The 20,364-nt window shown below is 37.6% G+C and overlaps 1 protein-coding gene across 1 annotated transcript; it reads right to left on the reverse strand.

The window, feature by feature from the left end:
• Nucleotides 1-9: 9 nt before the first annotated feature.
• On the reverse strand, nt 10-19,689 carry LOC135707697 (dynein intermediate chain 3, ciliary-like). Its single transcript, XM_065229577.1, has 4 exons — nt 19,306-19,689; nt 1,315-1,564; nt 513-1,255; nt 10-456 (listed from the first exon to the last, which is right to left on the reverse strand). Exons 1-4 carry the CDS (start codon nt 19,687-19,689, stop codon nt 10-12), a joined length of 1,824 nt encoding a protein of 607 aa, XP_065085649.1.
• Between the last annotated feature and the right edge of the window lie 675 nt (nt 19,690-20,364).

The following is a 20,364-nucleotide window of genomic DNA, read 5'->3' on the forward strand; positions in this document are numbered from 1 at the left end:
ACTAACTATTTATTGTTTACTTTCTTTTTTGAATATTGGCTTCTTTCCAGGTTTCAACAAATTTACCCCAGTATCTCGTATTCGGATGCCCTTCAGAGTGCTCTTCAGACTCTTGCGGCCGTGAATTTTTGTCCAGAATTGGTGTTGCGCATCGACGATCAATTCCTGTTCCTCGTCTTCGATGGAATTTTCCTTCTCCATGCGCATCTGTCTACGTATTCTTTCTCGCTCGAGCTCCTTTTCCTTCAGCTTCATTTCTTTGATCTTGGCCTCCAGTAGACGTTGTCTGCGCATTTCTCGTTCAAGCATTCCGGACAAGGCCGGCTTATCGTTGGCCGAACTGAAGGTTAGGTTATCGGATATTTCAGTCAGGTATATTGCACCGCCCTCCGTACCGTTAGCAATTAGCTTTCCGCTTTTGTGAACACGTAGTGCCAGAAGTGGTACATCCGAAAGCTAAACCAAAAACGATCATTATGAGTTTTTGAAAAATTTGGAAATTCAATACTCACTTTAATACGTAAAACCGGTCCGTCAAGACGATGAATAACATCCCACGCGTCCATAACTCCATCCATCCGACAGATAAACACTAATGAACAACGGGTGGGACTCCAAACTCCGCAGGTCAGTTGAACAGCGTATTCCTTCGTCCATACTATAGGATTATCACGACAGTCCTCTGTCCAAATTTTCGTCTGCCAATCTCCAACGCTTATATAGTTTTTAATAAACAACGGATTCCGTTCAACCGAATAAACCGGTCCTGTGTGAGCGGCGGTGAGTGCCTGGATCTTATCAGCCGGGGTCTTGTATTTCCTACTGCAGCTGTAAATCAAACCATTCTCCGTTCCAACCGTGTACTTGTTCGGCATGGTCTGTTCAAACTCAACCGCACATACACCGAAACATCGCTTTGGATCTACAGTTTTCGCATCCTTGGGAGCAAGATTCAGAAAATCATATGGTTCATTTAAATTTCGCATGTCCCACCAAAGGATTCTACCATCCGTTGATCCGGAGAGAAATTCATTCGAAGTCTTTGTTCCGGTCCAAAGCACTTTGGTGACGACGTCCTTGTGGCTCGTTTCACGTAGTGTCATTTCTACCGGCTCATTTGCCACTCTGATGTCCCAAATGGCAATTTGTCCTGAAAATAGACCACCGGCCAGCTGGCAACCATCTTTAAAATTGTATTCCAAACAACGTGCTTGATATGGCGGGACGAGAGTTTGGAGCGGTACATTTGGATTTTCTACGAAAGAATTGGGAAATTCAATCAATTGTGCTGTGCGCAAGACTTTAATAACTTACCGATATCCCAAATGTATGAATCAGTCACTGGATTGTTCCTTTGTCCTATGTTGCAGTGGATCGAAGCGAAATGCATTCCTTCCTCTGACCAGCAAATATAACAGCAGGAACGCTTCACGTCCAAGTTGTCCTTGTACACGTGCACGGTTTTCGAACTGAACTGTTCAATCAATTCGTGCTGTTCGATGTCTTCAAAGTAATTTTGGTAGATGTCACAAGCGCTGTTCTGGAGAATGGCATGTTCCATAGTCTAAAAGAAGGTGAAAATCCCGGGTTAATCCATGTAAAATTTAACCTTTGTTTTATATTTTCAAATTGTGTTGGAGTAACTGAGACACATGGTTGACCTTTGTTCAGTAACTTATAGTCATTTGATAGAAACCGGTCATTAAAGCCATTTTTTGCCATATCATAGGCTTTTAACTATTTTTATTGCGATCTAATTTAAAATTTTCTAAAACCGATATCAGGGTTGCTTCCACTCACTTGTTATAAAAATTTGTTTTTCGGAAAAATGAAATCATTAGATGATATAATGATAATAATATGTTGTACTTGCAAGTAACAAGAAGAGGGTATTTTGTATCGGACAAAACAAGTGCAACATTTCGCTTTCTTTTGTTTTCTTCTGTCAAAGTGTTGAAAAACAAGCGGAAATTTTTTTGACTTATAACAAACTTCTTATACGTTGCGTTATTGTGTCATCACAATATATCTTTTTTTATTATTATATTTATGATGTCCAGTGCTAAAATGGCTACCGACAGCCTTCGATTGGAACTCAGAAAAAAATGATCGAAGGCTACATGAGTGAAATGTCCCAAAAAAGTATTTGTGATAAATACCGTACGAAAAAATGAACCGTATCAAGGCTATGTTCCAAATATCGTTCTACGGGGAAGATTGCAGTAGACTGCAAAGGTGGAAGACCGCGCTCTACCACTTCTAGAGAGGACTCTATGATCGTCAGATCTGTTACGAAGGATGCCTCCAAATAATCATTCGAGGTACAAAAGGAATTAGAGCTGTCTGTATCGGGCCGAACAATCAGACGACGTGCTGTTGAAGCCGGCTTGTTTTCTCGATGCCCTGCAAAGAAACCGCTGATATCACTAAAGAACCAGAAGAAAAGACTCTTGCTTGCTACATCGCATATTGGCTGAAATGTGCAAAAATGCCGGACAGTCCTATTCAGTTGAGTGTTCAGCAGGGCTGATAGCGGGTCACTTTTTAGTGACTTTGTCACTTTTTTTAAGGTGGTCACTTCAAAGTCTCTATTTTCGTCAAAAAGTCACTAAAGTCACTTTTTTTAAAGCAAAGGAGGCGCTCAATAAAGAACGCAAAATATTTTTCTTGAAAAAAAATGTTTTTTTCAACCATAAAATCTTTCTCAGTGCACCTATGTATAGCACTCAGCTCTGTTTAGGAATATCAGTCAATTCTTTTTCGCTTTGACAGGTTAAATGTTGACTGAAGTTCACTTCTATTCGGGCCTACGAAATATGGCGCACAGGTTGACAGATCCTTATGGGGATTTTCTGTGGAGTGAATGAATACGAATGATTCACACAAGGAGTAAAGAGTTCTAGCATATTGACGAGTGCACGGATGGATTTGAGTTCACTCACTCGACAAAAAGTGACACAACAGCGGGGCCCTGTTTACTAAAAATGAACACATGAATAATACTCACGTAACATTTGAAACGGGTCTATCAACTTATGTACACAAAACTTGTTGAGCCTTTTTCGCGCGAACCGAATACGCTCACGTAAACTAACAACACTATCGGGCAGAGGAAATTCTCCCTTTCCCGATAGTGCTCTTGGTTTGCGTGGGCGTACTTCGGTTCTCGTGAAAAGGACCTAGCAAATTATTTACAAAAGTTGATAGGCCCTTTTCAAATGTTACGCGAGCATTATTCATCTGTTCATTTTTAGTAAACAGGGCCCCGCTGTTGTGTCACTTTTTGTCGAGTGAGTGAACTCAAATCCATCCGTGCACTCGTCAATGAAGATGAGTGAGATTAATGTTATTCTTACTCTTTCTGGCGAAAAATTCGCCCAAACATACCGCCGAACAATGAGGTGTCCGCTTTCTTTTATTCGTTAATAAAATAAAATTCCGCAGTGAAAACAACGACAAGAGAAATTTCATAAAACATAACCCCACCTAGTGCGTATTTTTATTGTGCATTTCTCACCCAACTAAACTACTTTTTCTGTAGCTTTCCAAATGGCGGAAATAGTCGTAAAACTGCGCTTTTGCATTGCATCGGCTTGAGGTGTTCGGCGCACTTTTTCCTTGCCTCGTAAGGTATACGCTAAAGTGACAAGACGTCACGGATTCGCCTTCCTGTCCCGCATTACCAAATGTCCTGCAAAACGTCCCACATTATCAAGTGTCCCGGAAATTGCCTAGCGTTCGAAATGTTGCTTTTGGGTTTTCGTTAGTGTATTTTTGGTTGTTTTCGATTCCATCATTTCTACGGGCTTCTTCAACGTAGTCCTAAATCCTGGTTTCGGTTTATTTAGAACTATAAAAAAAACCACAACACCGGTGTTGTAAATTTTGTTTTATGCTAGATATATTGTGCATTATTTTGAACCTGGTATATGCTGGAAAATCCTTTGAAGTACTTGAAGGTACTATGACGTTTTGAGAACTTCTCTAAAATGCTGGGATATTCTTGTTAGATTTTTCGTATTCTCTACAATTCTGGGAGCTTCTTTTGATTTTTAGCAGCTTTGGAGAAGCTTGGTGTTCTTATATTAAGTATTTGGACTAATTGAACTAGAACTTCAATCCGAAAAACAAAATTGATGTGCAAGGAAACTATCTGAAGTTCTGGGAAATAATTTAAAGTTCTATGAACTTTTCCTGAATTCTCACATTTTCTAAAGGAGCATTCTTCTAGCGTAGCATTTTTTAATAATTCAAGACCCCTTCGTCCTTAAAATCAATAAACTCAAAGAGCTTTTTGAACTTCTGACATATTCTGCCAAGTTCCTCAAACTTCCTTGATGTTCTGCGATATTTAATGAAAAACTATAACCCTCTCTGTAGTTAGTTTGGTCTTGAAATATTTTGTTCTTTGGAATTCTTTGAGATTCAGGGAACTTTTGTATATGCTATGAACATTATTGAAATTATAAAAATTTTCCAAAGGATTAAAAAAAAAGTTTAGACTTCTTCGAAATGCTGGCAGATTCTAAAAGTTGTTTAATTTTTTTAGAAGCTGGGAGAAATTCTCTCAATATATAAAGTTGTCTGAAATTCTTAAACTTTCTCTGATGTTCTAGGATCTTCTATGAAACTTTTAAGCTTCTTTAAAATTCTGTAAAATTCATTAGTTTTTAGGACTTCTCTGAAATTTGAGGAAAATCTTTAAAATTTTCAAAATTTACCTGAAGTTCTTTAAAACTTTCTGAAAACTTATGATCTTCTCTTAAGGCTTTGAGTTAAGATAACATGCTGGAGGATTCTCAATAAACCCTTCAAATTGCTCTTAACTTTTGAGATTTTTTTTAAACTATATATTGTTGAAATCAGTGTTCACTCGGCTGTCGACAAAAGCAGGCCACTCTCGATGTGTGCTACGCGATCGTCTGTTTACTCGGCAGCAACCATTGTGTGGTCCTCCTCATTGTTCTTCATCAGCAGTTCTTTCGGTCGATGCGTCGTCGACTTTGGAAAGCAACCGTTTCGTGATGAGTGTGTGAGTGCTGACCACGTTTTGCGTCCATTGCTGCAATGGACGCGCTCTGACTCTCGTTGGCGTACAACAATTTGCAATACAATGAAACTACTGGAAGCGGCTCCAGTTCTGATGGAGGAGGTTTTTTGGATAGCGGAAGATAAAGTGTTTATTGACTATTACCTTTTGACTATAGCTTTAAGATGTATTGTATAGTGACCAAGAATCCTCGGCTCTGTTAAGTTAATTCGGTTGAGCCTTATCAAATAAATTAATAAACAAAAAAAAAAATATTGTTGAAATAAACTGACGCAAGGTTCTTAAATAATTTTGAAGTTCTCCCAATGATCTTCTCTGAACTTCATTAATATCTATGGAACTTCTTGAAGTGATGAGTACTTCTATAAAGTTCTGAGGGCTTCCCTCTAAAATTGTCGTGTACTCCATGTTTCGTTGAAGTGAATTACTAAAGTCTAAAAAATAAGAACATTTATAAAGCTATTAAATAATTTTAATAAATTAATTTCACATAATGAAGGATTATTCATCTTCTCAGTGAGAAAAATATAAGTGAGTTTATCGAGGAGTTTATATAGTAATATAATTGGTTAAGTATAACTAAACCGTTTTGTTTTTTTGAGAAAAACTAATTGTTGCACCAAAATAAAATATCTTTAGAATACGGGGATGTTGTTGTACACGGAGAACAAATTATAGCGGACGCAATTATTTTTCCGGTCAAAATAACTATATTGTTCAATTGTTTTAGAGATAACCCGAAACTATAGTTGATTTGACTATATATAGAGGGCAACAACTATAGTCCATAGTTGGCTCCTCGATTGGTTCAACTATATTTTTCAGTAGATGGACAAATGTCAAACTTCCAAATACAACTATGCTTTAGTTGATTCAAGAAAACTATTGTTAGGGAAGCAAAATTTTACAATGTTTATTAAACGAACTGCTCTTCATTATCGACAAACTTCCTTAATGTTTTGCTTTTTTATCGATCTCAAAAACACAACTGCAAAATCATAAAAAAGGTGAGTATAAGATGAACAGTTGAATCTATTAGGTAGATATTATTGAGTTGACGGTCAAATTAATGTTGGAATATCTATAGGTTTCTTTCAAACAACAATATTTTTCCATGTGAAAGTAACTATTAGGATTGTTATCTTAACTTAACGAATTTGTTCTCCGTGTACGGTAGCGACACCTACTTGAGTTAAGAGAAGAATCAGAAATATGTAAAAAAAAGTGAGTTGCACGAAAATACCTGTTTTTGTTTCAATAGTTTGAGTCCATATTAATAGTTTTTATGTGTTTTTTAGGTGAAGTGGCTATGTTCAACCTTTTTCATGTATAAAATCAAGGATTCCATGGAGCATTGTTGAATAACGAGGTGATTTGTGAATCGATGATTTTTGTGTGTTTAATTGTGTGTCCAAACTTCAATTTTTAGAAAATTATACTAAAACAAGGATATGGCTGAAATAGAGCTGGCTCAAGCCATGCTTGATGGTGTCGAGTCAGTGCGCAAAAAGCAAGCGTCGCAAAAACGAGCAGCTGACAGCATGGAGGAAATAGTCAACAAGAAGAAAGCAACTGTTATAACTAACTACTTCGGAAAGAAGTAGTACTAATTTCCCTATTTTGGATCCTCTATTAGCTGTCACTAGATTCTTGTACTATTCATTGTTGATTTTAAACTGTTTATTAATAAGGTGAACGTTAACCTGATACTTTAACTAGTCAAATATACAGGGTGTTTGGTTCCGGGTTTTACATATTTTTAGGGTAGATAGGGCTCCGAAAGTTATGAAAAAATCCTCATGAAACATAGGGTCGGAAATGACTGCTAAGTGAGTTATTCAACATTTTATGTTTTTTTGTATTGCCAACTTTGGTTAGTTATTTAATTGAAAAGTATGTTGAAAGTACCAAAAAAACTGGTGTCTCTCGTTGTGTTTTCTGCTGAGACTGAGCAATATTCGATACCGCGAAACATCACCGCAGTTATGTTTTCTTTCGGCGCAGGAGATGTGTGGTAATCAAAAGTTAAGAATGTAGCTAAACATTTACAATAACATTCTACCAAATTTTCATGTGGGTAGTCCACTGCAACAGCCGAACGTACGAACGAATAGGGTGACTATAGTGCATTTTATGAAAACGTCACAAGTTTTTATGGCTGTTTTAAATCAATAATTACGAAGAAACCATAAAGCCTACAAGGTTACTACCATGGAAAATGTTTTGTAGAACAACTAAATAAACAGAAATGAAAATTTTCAACTTAAAAACACTAAAATGTATAAAATTTCACCAGTTTTTTTGGTACTTTCAACATACTTTTCAATTTTAATGTATGATAATTAACTTTAATCGAGTTCTTTTCTAGAAAGCATTGATAGCTAAGACTTTAATCTTTCATTTGGTATGTTGAAATCCGAAAACCACATTAAGATTAAAAAAATATAGCTAACCAAAGTTGGCAATACAAAAAAACATAAAATGTTGAATAACACACTTAGCAGTCATTTCCGACCCTATGTTTCATGGGGATTTTTTCATAACTTTAGGAGCCCTATCTACCCTAAAAATATGTAAAACCCGGAACCAAACACCCTGTATTGGTTCCATGCAATCTGCATTCAAAGTTGAAGTCATCATTACGTTTTTGTGGACCACTCAGTGTTCGCTGAAGGATTGTTTACGTTCTGATGATGGATGATAACAAACTTTTACTGGAAAACAAGGAGAAATTCATCTAATCAAAGGATCTTATCTCGGCACAGAAGCACAAGATAAGGTTGAATCACATTAAATTCAACCCAGAAATGGACATTCATTTTACATTTTTTTTTGCAAAAAATGTTAATTAAAACAAGTGGTTCACTATGGGATGCTAAAAGCTTTAGGGTTTTAATTTGGAACATCTGACTATACGTTAGATTTTGCTGTGCTTCCGTAATTGGTAATTTTCCGTTTGATTTAATCAATATTTTTCATAAAATAGATACTGAAGAGTTGTGAAAGGAAATTGATTTTACCGGATAATCGCTCCAGTTTTTCTGACCAATTACAATAATACCAATAGTGCACTAAACGAAGCGGTCAAATTTAATAAGAGGCGTAATGCATTAGGAGATGCCATTAGATAACGAATAGTATTGCGAACTCAAAGCTGACAAAAACTCATATGGGACTGATGTGCAGCCCTGCCTGTAAGAAAACTGACAACATATAAGTGCTTGTATACAATACCAACCGAGGGTCACAGTCTCGCCATTCAACGCTCAAAACTTGAGGGTATTTGTTCAAATGAAATACTATATGGATGCGCATGAAAGCTAGTACCAAGCCAGTCTTCTTGGTACGTTGTGTTCCATCGAACAGCTGAAATTTAGATGTGTTTTCCTGCAGATGAAGACGGATTATATAGGTTTTTGTGTTATAAAACACGCAAAAAACCATACAATAGCGATTGTTTTTATTAACGATAATTATAATGAATTTTCATAGCATAATGTTTAAAATGTAACACACATTTTGGGCAACAATTATGAATTGGAACAGGTTTACTGAAAAAGGGATTTATCTTGAAAATTAAACAAAATGAAAGAGTAGCCAGCAGCAGGCTAGTGTAAAAATCAATCACTCATGTCTGTTTACAACAGATATCGATCATACAAGAACAAATACTACTAATATTGACAAAATGCTTAAAATCTTCTTATACATTTTTAAATTGGAGCTCAATAAGTTCTACTTGGGTCTCCTTTTTTGGTCACTTTTTGTGCCTTAAAAGTCACTTAATGGTCACTTTTTTACTCATTTTAGTCACTTAATGGTCCCTTTTTTACTCATTTTAGTCACTAAAATCACTATTTTTGGATATATTTGGTGCTATCAGCCCTGGTGTTCAGTGATGAGTCGAAGTTCAACATTATTGGGAGCGACCACATTTGCGTACATACGTATACAGGTCGGAAAACGCCTCAATTGGGTTGTTTAACTTCGAAAATATACCGATTTTTAGACATCATCTAATAGAGCTGATTGTTTTCTGAGCACAACGATATTTTTATCGATCCTGTAGACAATCATCTCGATTTTTAAATCAATATTTAAATTTTTGATCGTTGACACTAAATCTATTCGTTGACAGCTCGCTCCCATACAAAGTCCCACCAAGGGGCGATGGTGATTTTTGCCAACAACGCAAACCATCAATATCATCAGGTAGAGGAAACCTGCCCCTTCCCGATAATATTGTTGGTTTGCGTGAGCGACCCTCGGTTGGCGAGAAAAGGGCCTACAAAGGTTTGTTTACAAAAAGATTGTATGCCCTTTTCACCCAATTCCCCTAAACAACCCAATTCACGTTTCTGCCGAGGGGCTTTCAACTTGAGTATTTTCGATTCATCTCCTCGAATTGAAAATGTGTATGTATTTTGTATTTTTTTCCTTATTTATTTATTTTTAAGCTTTGTGTATTTATGTATTAAAGTGTATTAAATTCATTATGATACGTATTTTTCGTGTACAAAATATTTTAGAGGTATTTTTGTGTATTTCATTTAAGGTATTTTAGTTTTAATGTGTACACATTAACGTATTTAGCGGCGTCGGTGGTGTAGTGGTAAGCGTGATTGCCTCTCACCCCAGCAGAAGTAAAGCCGTTAAATTTAACTCGTGGTTAAAAGTGACATTTCGAAAGTTATTCTCAATGTTCGAAAATCCCTGTGCTGTCGATCGACCGGTTTTCGAGAAGAACTCAACCACGATTGTCAAAATTTAACTTCTTGTCTGCCAGAAATAACCACGCTCGGATAGCAGGGTTAATTGATAACTTTCCGTCTGTCAAATTTTAACCAAAAGTTAAAATAATCCACCAAATGGTTCAGCGCCAAAGAATCGCCAGCAAAATACTTAAAGTTTGTCACTGTCCACTATGTTTTTTTCAGTAGTCAGCTTATTTTCATACTAGCGGTAGAACTTTGAAAAAATAATGTTCCAGGAGCTTCAAAAAGGTCTTGCGCTTAGACAAATCAATGAAGTTCTGGAACTGGCCAGTACTGGCTAATGAGATAAAAAAAAATTAAAGGGTTGTGTCCTAGGCCAAGGGGTTGGTCACTCTACACAGCAAAAAAAAATGTAATATCGATCAACGTAATTCAAGCTGATGTATGAAATAATGATGTAATACACGCACAAAAAAGTTTTTTTTAATTTCAATGATAATATGTATTAAAAACAACAACAAAAATTATCATTCCCCGGCTAATAACTTTTTTTATTGAATTCAACAATAAATCTTTATTGTACGGACATAAAATATTGTTGTTTTCAAAATCTTTCAAAAACACAATTAAAAATATATTTTGTTGAATTTACAATATTTATTTTCAAACAGACAAAATCTTTTTTTGATCAAAAAAAAATTAAGTTGCTACCAACAATAACTTTTTTTGATTTAAAAAAAATGCTACGAATAATAACAATTTGTTTTTAATAATTAAAAAAATTGGTTTTGCATAAATATTTCAATTTTTAATTTTAGCAGTTTTTCTATTCGAGAAATAATTTTATATAAATTTAAAAATTGTTATTGGTTTCATTTTCTATTTATTAACAAACGGTACCAATAGTGATTCAATAGGTTTATCAATTATACAAAAAATACCGGAATTATGACCTCTCATTAACGGTTTGCAATTTAATAGTTTGCGTTTCGAAACGGGCAACGTTTTCACGGTGTATTGATTTGCTGGAATTGGGGAAAAAATCGTTGAAACACGTATTAAAATGCAAATACTGAATTCCTTACAAAGAAAGCAATTGACAACTTGTACAAAAAGAACTTCTTCCGACGAGACTGGGAAGCCGAGCATGCGCAAGCATTGAAAACACACACATACATTGACAAAATGAGCTTGTGTATGTTTTGGAAAAGTGTTGCTTTTAAATTTACAATTAAAAATATAGTTAAATAGTAGTTAAAATAATATTTGTAGTCAAAAATATATTTTATTGAATCTACATTATATTTGTATTCAGAATTTGCAATGAAAACAACAAAAAGCATTTTTGAAGCTACAAAATATAAATATTGAATTCAAAAAAAGTTCTATTTGACATTGCAAAATATTTCAATAATATATTTTTTTGGTTCAATAAGGTCAATTTTCTCTGCGTGTAGCAAAAAGCAGATACAATATTACGTCAATGGCTGTAATTTTGTTCGCAAAATCGATGTACATCGTACAATGTGATATTACACAACCGATGGATTGACCTGGTTGCAGCAGTTTCGATGTAGTATTCAACAACTTTTTTTGCTGTGTACACAGTGTGCCAAATTCAAACTTGGGCACCCCCGGGCGTCGTCATTGACGCTGTTTGGCACCCATGGTTACAATTTTTATGATCTTTAAAGCTACTGGCAACACTGAACTTTTCCTGCGCTTCAGTGTGCATGTGTCAAAATTTGTTATTGATGTTGCCACAATATAGGGGAATTTACGTATTCTCGGCAACCTAAGCAGCGACCTTCTTTCTATAGCCTTTTTCTCTAAGGAACGCACACATATGCAGTATTGGTTTGTTTACAATCTTTTGCTGCCAGCTGCTCTAACAATTTCAGTCGAAAGAATTGTCAAAAACTGTTTTGAAACGCTTTTACAAAGCTCCAATCTTCTCTAGTGAGAGCGAGTATTGTCGGCAACCAGTTTTTCTTCGGCAACCGTTCCATTCAAACTGCATGTAAATCTGCTGTTCTATTATCGGCAACTCGAAATCAGCTACAATTTGTAGTGCGTGTGTTGCATTTCAAGAAAACCTTGCTAGATTGCTTTTTCTCAGTGGTTAAAATATAGCCAAATTGAAGCTGAAAGCATAAAGAATCGTTTGCATGCATTCAGCGAAGTGTTTTCATAAGAAAATCCAGTGAAAATAGTGTTTCAATTTTGGTTGCCGAAAATAGTCTGTAATGCCGAAGCCGTCATTTCCCCTAATCAAATTATTTTCAAAACAGCCGTGAATCTCCACCAAGTATCGCCATGGATTCTCAAAATCGTTACACCCGTGACGGCAGTCGCATCCACATTTCCTCCCAGACGAAGAACAGATGACAGCGGTATCTTGACCTGACCGAGGTTTCCGGCCATGGCTACACGAACTAGCGATGCAGCTCTCACGGCTGCGGCTGCTTCCAATTCTGCTGCTGGTCCGTCTTTTTTTTTAATGAATTTTAGAGTAGACGGACCAGCAGAAGGAACAGATGCAGCAGCAAATAAAGCAGAAGCAGCATAGGAAGCAGCCGCAGCCGTGGGAGCTGAATCGCTAATTCGTGTAGCTGTGGCCGACGTTGGAAATCTCGGGCAAGTCACGACAAGCGGTGCTTGAGTTCTAATCGGAAAGTCAACCAAACAAAAACTATTCCATCCGACCATAAGAACTGCTCGAATACATCCATCGCCACCACTACTACACCACCAGCACTTCATGATGGCGTTCACCGTCAGGGCTACGCTCGGGAACTCAACCAATCCGGAGGAGGAAATTTCCGATATCAGCGGGAACATTCGCACTTGCGACGGGTGGCAGTCCTTGGTGGTGAATGCAGTCAGCAGCAGATCCTCGGACGGGTATTGGGGTATTGAAAAAGTGGTGCGATTTTTGCTGGCCTGGGAAGTGATTGTTCTTGGAGGCGTTGTAGACCTTGAAGCTGATCGAATTGTGCGGCAGGGTGTACGTTCCCATCTAGATCATGGCGGCACCCTCTTTGGTCTTCAGGAACTTTATTCTGACGACATTCCCATACAGGAAGGACAGATTGAACAGCTTATCGGTGTTGGCTGTGTTGTTATCGAGTCCGTAGACCATCATCACTGCGCCCTGTTGCTGTGTGGGTTGGATGAAGTTGACTGGTCCGTTTCGGGTCAGCGATGCGTTCTTTATCAGTCCGACGTGTGTTCCGGCCGGTGTTGGTTTCCAGTTCTCCGACGGATGATACTCGGGCGGTGACAAATTCGGTGCAAATCCTCAGCCGGCTCCCAGAAGGACTGGTTGACTAATGATTGACTTTCGTTGTGCGGGGTCGGCCTTCCGCCGAAGATTGATGTTTTTGAAAACATTGAAAATCAAAACAAAAACAAGAGTTGTTAAAATACCGGGTTGCCAAATAAGGCATTATTCACAAGCAAACAAAAGTCAGTTCAATGACTTCTTCTACTTCATGGCACTGCCGATACAGTTGCGGCACACTGAGGTACACTGAGAAAAATGTTGGCGCAAAATAAGTGTGTAGAGTGACCACCCCTTGGTCCTAGGCACAACCGCAGTATGACGTAGAACCATAGACCCACGCAAAATTGATGTTTGTCATGCATTTTTGACTATTATACTTATTATTATGAATGTGGCGGGGCCTAGGGTGGGGCAGAATATGGAAAAAAGGATGGACTTTGGATGTTAATCTAATTGCATATATAGAGGTACCAGAGGTACAGTCAGTTGTGTGTAATTCACTAACATTAATCATCGAGTAAGCCTTTCAAGAAATTATTTTTTTTTTCAAATTAACGGAAAAACTTTTGTTTTTACTAATAATTGTGGTTTTGCTTAAAATTTAAAAATACTTGCAGCAGGACCAATTGCCACGCCGTCCGAAGCGGCAATGAGCAGAGTCAGTAGTAGTAAGTAGTAAAATTTGCGTTTATTTTCTGTTCTTTATGTTTCAACATTTGGTTTAACGTTTCAATTGATTATCCTTTGGCTCTTCATCTTTGTTCTAGTTAATTGGTTATTCTAACGTGATGATTGCGTTTAGCGCTAATTTACAGAATACCTTTCATGGGATTGTTTTGGTTTGAATTAAAAAATTTGATAACCTACCTACTTGAGCACATGAATCTGCCTAACTACATAAACTAGGTTGACAGGCGACTCTGAACCTTTCCAGCGTGGAAGTCTTTCGCTCCTCGAGTGTTTGAAGACCGGCCAGGTGGTGAATCTCAGAATTACGAGTTCGCGGTGTATCATTCTGAGGATCTTGTTTTGGATCCTCTGAAACTTTAGGTGGTGGCACTTAGCACAACTCTCCCAGATTGGCATACCATACCCAAGTAACAATTTCCAGTGGAAGAAACGCTTTCGTTTTGATTTTGTTCAGCTGCATGTTGAATAATAATTGCACAATGTGTTCACTACAACTTTTATAAAACCCTTGTTTACACTGGTTTGGAGAACCTATACAACTGCAACACAAAGGTGTTGTCTAACGTATTCAGTAAAACGTTTATCCAAAATCAATTTCTTGTTGAAGAAACGCTTCCATTGTGATTTTATTCAACTGCATGCTGAATAATAACTGTACAATTTGTTTATTACAACTTCTGTAAAACTCTTGTTTACACTGGTTTGGAGAACCTGTTCAACTACAGCATTATATGTATACGCGGTATAGGAGTAGAAGCAACTTTTATACAACGTTTATAGATACATATTTAAACTCAAGCTTTATTATTTTGGTGAAAGCTCTTATACAACGTTTGTAGACACTTCTTGACAGCTGCTTTGAAATTTAGTAGATAGTAAACCTGAGAGGCGTTTGTTGCACTCTTTTATGACTCCTAAATAATCATTGTACAGCAAGCGGTGAAAAGCGTTTATAGCACTTTTCAATGACTCCTTAACAACCGGATAGAAGCAACTTTTATACAACGTTTATAGATACATATTTAAACTCAAGCTTTATTATTTTGGTGAAAGCTCGTATACAACGTTTGTAGACACTTCTTGACAGCTGCTTTGAAATTTAGTAGAGAGTAAACCTGAGAGGCGTTTGTTGCACTCTTTTATGACTCCTAAATAATCATTGTACAGCAAGCGGTGAAAAGCGTTTAAAGCACTTTTCAATGACTCCTTAACAACCGGATAGAAGCAACTTTTATAAAACGTTTATAGATACATATTTAAACTAAAGCTTTATTGTTTTGGTGAAAGCTCTAATACAACGTTTGTAGACACCTCCTAACAGCTGCTTCGAAATGTATTAAAGATTGAACCTGAGAGGCGTTTGTTACACTCTTTTATGACTCCTAAATAATCACTATACAGCAAGCGGTGAAAAGCGTTTATAGCACTAATGACTCCTTAATAACCGTTGTGTAAGTACTCACAATATTCACAGATTAAAATTAGTTTAACAATTGTCGTGGTACGCCAAAATAATTGCTTGTACAGTTTTTATTAATTTAATTTATTTGTGTACATTGAAAAAATATGTAATTATGCCATAATTCACATTCTGTGATCATGGAGGAAGTAGTAACAAGCATCTGTTTAATCTTTGATTGATATTCTTTCAATTAATCTCTCTAATCATTAATTGAGAGAATTTATCTAGAAATGTTATCGTTGATTATATGATATTTGTCTTAAATTAATGTTTGCATTTATTAATAACACCTATATATAATTTACCTCTACTCCACCGAGGGTTTCTCGAAGCAAGATTCGAACTCATAATCCCGGATTGCCAGCCGCTTCTGTTTCCATCTGCTCTATTCTTGAATACATATTTTGATCATATGAGAGAAGTATATCAAGCTCATCTTGAGTGACTTCTCTTGCAGTCGAATAATCATTGCCTTATGGTTATATAAACATGCCTATCACTTGTGCTATTTTTAGCAACAAAATTGTGGTTGGTCGAACGTAAACAATCATTTAAGAGTGCTCCAAGCAGCTTTTGAAGCTTTTAACCAAATGGCAATACAACTACATTCTTGTTCAGCTCTGGAAGCTATTATTCAACGTTTGATCAACTCAGGTGTTGTATAAGAGCTCCCAATGGTTTGTTTTGATGCGTTTATTCCACATTCTATATAGCTCTTGTCAATCAGTTTAACAAAGGTGCTATAAAAGTTATCGTAGGTCTTATAAAGCATATAGTTAAACCGAACGTAAACAATCATTTAAGAGTGCTCCAAGCAGCTTTTGAAGCTTCTAACCAAAAAGGCAATACAACTACATTCTTGTTCAACTCTGGAAGCTATTATTCAACGTTTAATCATCTTCTTCTTCTTCGCATTTCAAGCTTATTGCATATCGCAAATTAGCTTATTGCGTGCTCTCAACTTAGTGTTCTAGATGCACTTCCACAGTTATTAATTGAGAGCTTTCGATGCCTATACCATTTTTGCATTGGTATAATTGTGTGGCAAGTCCAATCATACTTCTATGCCCAGGGAAGTCGAGAAATTTTCCAACCCGAAAAATTCCTAGACCGGACCGGGAATCGAACCCAGCCACCTCCAGCATGGTCTTGCTTTGTAGCTGCGCCTTTACCGACTGAGCTAAGGGAGGCCCCACTGGAAGCTATTATTCAACGTTTAATCAACTCAGGTGTTTTATAAGAGCTCCCAATGGTTTGTTTTGATGCGTTTATTCCACATCCTATATGGCTCCTGTCAAACAGTTTAACCGAACGTAAACAATCATTTAAGAGTGCTCCAAGCAGTTTTTGAAGCTTTAAACCAAATGGCAATACAACTACATTCTTGTACAACTCTGGAAGCTGTTATTCAACGTTTGATCAACTCAGGTGTTGTATAAGAGCTCCCAATGGTTTGTTTTGATGCGTTTATGTCACGTTCTATATAGCTCTTGTCAATCAGTGTAACAAAGGTGCTATAAAAGTTATCGTAGGTCTTATAAAGCATATAGTTAAACCGAACGTAAACAATCATTTAAGAGTGCTCCAAGCAGCTTTTGAAGCTTCTAACCAAAAAGGCAATACAACTACATTCTTGTACAACTCTGGAAGCTATTATTCAACGTTTAATCAACTCAGGTGTTTTATAAGAGCTCCCAATGGTTTGTTTTGATGCGTTTATTCCACATCCTATATGGCTCCTGTCAAACAGTTTTTGAAGCTTTAAACCAAATGGCAATACAACTACATTCTTGTACAACTCTGGAAGCTGTTATTCAACGTTTGATCAACTCAGGTGTTGTATAAGAGCTCCCAATGGTTTGTTTTGATGCGTTTATGTCACGTTCTATATAGCTCTTGTCAATCAGTTTAACAAAGGTGCTATAAAAGTTATCGTAGGTCTTATAAAGCATATAGTTAAACCGAACGTAAACAATCATTTAAGAGTGCTCCAACAGCTTTTAAAACTTTTAATCAAATGGCAATACAACTACATTCTTGTTCAACTCTGGAAGCTATTATTCAACGTTTGATCAGCTCAGGTGTTTTATAAGAGCTCTCAATTGTTTGTTGGGTACTCAATAGCCGGCAGAATGATCTGCTTGTGGGCAGCAAGCTTGTTTTTGAGGGACAGGGTGGACTTCCTGTTTATCAGAGGGTAGAGTGACCTGATCAAGATGTTACATTTGGTGGATGTCTTGTCCACATGGGGTCGGAATAGCAATTTGCTAGCGAGGGTGAGACCAAGGTAGACTACTTCACTCGACCATTCAATAGGAGTGCTATCAACATGGACCTTGACGTTAGCAGGCGGAACAAGCCGAGGTAAATTCGAGTGTGGAAACAGAATGGTTTGTGTTTTAGCTGCATTGATACAAATCTTCCAGCTCTTGAAATAGTCGGACAGAACATCCAGGCCTGATTGTAGTTTACTCGCTAGAGCACGGATCACTCGACCCTTATAGATGATGGAGGTGTCATCTGCGAACACTGACAGTATACCACCACCCGGCAGGGGAGGAACGTCTGACGTGAAGATATTGAATAGGATAGGCCCAAGCAGGCCTCCCTGAGGGACCCCTGCATCAACATTGAACGTATCAGAAGGGACATTGTTCAAGTAGACCTGGAATGATCTGCTCGACAAGTAGTTTTTGATGATCTTAACGAGGTAGATCGGAAAGTTGTATCGATGCAGCTTGTACACTAGACCATCATGCCAGACATTGTCGAACGCCTTCTCGACGTCCAACAATGCCATGGCAGATGTATTGGAAACGGACTTATTCCGCTTGATGACGTTTGTAACCCGTGCGAGTTAGTGGATGGTAGAGTGGCCTTTCCTAAACCCGAATTGCTCTTTGAGAAAGATGTTATTGTCATTTGAAAACACCAGCAGACGGCTGAGTATCAACTTTTCGAATAGCTTCGAGATGGAGGACAACAGGCTGATGGGGCGATAGCTTTTGGCACTGGTAGGGTCTTTGCCCGGTTTGTGTATTGGAATCACTTTGGCTTACTTCCAGCATGCAGGGAAGTAGCCAAGCTCCAAACATTTGTTGAAGATAATGGTAAGATGGTTGAAAAAGTCAATACTCAAGTTTTTCAACTCGAGGTTGACTACACCATCCATACCCGCAGCCTTCATGTTTTTATTGCTTCTAATAGCTGAGCAGAGTCAGGAAAGCAGCGCTGTTTTATATCTTTTCAGCTTCAAGCAGAATGATGTGCAACCAAGTGGTATTCATTTATGATGACTGGGTTTGGGGAAAACGTTTAGTTCATGAAAACAGTGATAAAATTATCATTTGCGCATTTTTCAAAAGTTTTTTGATTAAAAATTGGAAAAGTTTTTATTTCAGCAGATTCGTTAATTAATATCCTATCGATTGGCGTATTTGGATTTTAATTTCATCTATAAATGACAAAGTTACAAGTGTTCAAAACCTAACACTATTTCATCACACATATTTTTTGATTTGCACCCCAGTATAGTCGACAAAGACGTAGTTCTACGTCAAAATCAAATTTTCCCAGCTTAGGCAGCCTTTGAACCATCAGAGCATCGTGACCCATAGATTGCAACTGTCTTTGACATTAACCGTGCCATGCCAGATATGTTGTCATAGAAGTAATGACATGGTCAATGTTGAATGCTTCTGACAATGACTTCGGTAGCATTTAAAACGGATTCTAAACACGCAGTAAGTGTCCGGCCTATTTTTTCGACAATCACGCGATTATAGACACTTTTAAAATACCTTTCAATAACGAATGAAAATCTGAAATGATCTGCATTGAACCAGAATCATAGAATACAATCGTTTTTCAATGCAATGCAATAAATATACCTGGCTTTGTAGTGTCTAAAACCGGGTTGTTCCAATGCAAAAATGAACAATCAGTTTTGAAAATAATAGACAAAAGCTGCTGTCTCGTGCTAAGCATGCAACCGCTCAGTGCTATCTAGTTTAAATTGCACAAAAACAACTACGGAACCTGTCAGTCAACCTGTCAAGGATACCCCAAAAATATTTTTTGAGAATCAATACTGTTCACTAACCTTGGTCAATCCTTTCATCTGGCACAGGTATGCCTCGCTTTTTTCCTGCTTCCTTCTATATCTCGCCGTCACCTCTTCGTCGTGGGTGTCGATGTCCTTTGGCCATCCGCCCTCATAATGCGTTGTACCCGAATGTACTAGGCTATTGTGTACAGTCCATACCGGGGTATTCAAAATCAACGGTGTACATTGCAGGCCTTTCTCAACCGGACTTATGGTGCTGAAGTTCTTCTGTAGAGTTTTGTTGGGTGGAATGTTGGTCTGAACTTCATTTTCCTCTTGCAACTCGACTGGCTTTCGGAGCGTTTTGGTATCGGTCATTACCATGTACCGAGTCCAGTTTTGCTCCATCTGGCTGCTGCTAATCTTTCCGTCGATTTTCATCTTGAACGATTGTTTATGCTCTTACTATGAATAATTATATTCAAGTTCAAGGTTGTCTGGGCCGGTTCCGGTAACCGCGATTTCGTTTGGCACACTTTATTACTATATCTGTGGCCTAATTTGCTTTTTACACGCAAACTTTCCGCAGACGAGACGACAACATGCCAAATTGAGCACGTGTGTATAGTAGTTGCTGCCGAGCCCTTACGATGCCACGTAACAAACTGTTGTAAACCACGCGTCTTCCGCTGGCGTCACAGGTCCTTTATGGGGAGAACACAAATACCGCGACTTTATGTTACAACTTTCCACAAACGAATGCTACGCGCCAGGAAGGATCCGTGGTATGCGGACTTCTTCGGCATCAATGAATTGTTAGATCGATTAAAATCCGGGCGTTAAGGATTCCTAGCTACCTACATACCTGTGTTGCGTTTTATTTTCAATGAGTGTCGTTCGGTAATTCTAACGGTTTGAAGTATCATGAATGGGTTAGTCTTGTTTTAGTGCGGACATCGTGATAGTGTTTGGTCCACTTGGAAACCTACTTTTGAATCGAAACCTGTCCGGATGTGTTTATATTATAGGTGGCATGTAACGGTTTTCTATGATGACAAATTTAAACGCGAAACTAAATTTTTATTGGCCAGGAATGCAAACGAGCAACAATACTGA

This window comes from Ochlerotatus camptorhynchus, unplaced genomic scaffold (genome assembly GCF_037179485.1).
Source record: "Ochlerotatus camptorhynchus isolate MF236.1 unplaced genomic scaffold, CSIRO-AGI_Acam_v1.1 ptg000025l, whole genome shotgun sequence".
Classification (NCBI taxonomy): Eukaryota; Metazoa; Arthropoda; class Insecta; order Diptera; family Culicidae; genus Ochlerotatus; species Ochlerotatus camptorhynchus.

Bases quoted from the DNA above. Each gene is read 5' to 3' on its own strand.
- LOC135707697 (XM_065229577.1), bottom strand. From the start codon at position 19,689: ATGAAAATCGACGGAAAGATTAGCAGCAGCCAGATGGAGCAAAACTGG. The intron at 1,256-1,314 runs GTAAGTTATTAA...ATTCTTTCGTAG, and splicing joins TTCATACATTTGGGATATCG to AAAATCCAAATGTACCGCTC. The intron at 457-512 runs GTGAGTATTGAA...TTTTTGGTTTAG, and splicing joins GACCGGTTTTACGTATTAAA to CTTTCGGATGTACCACTTCT.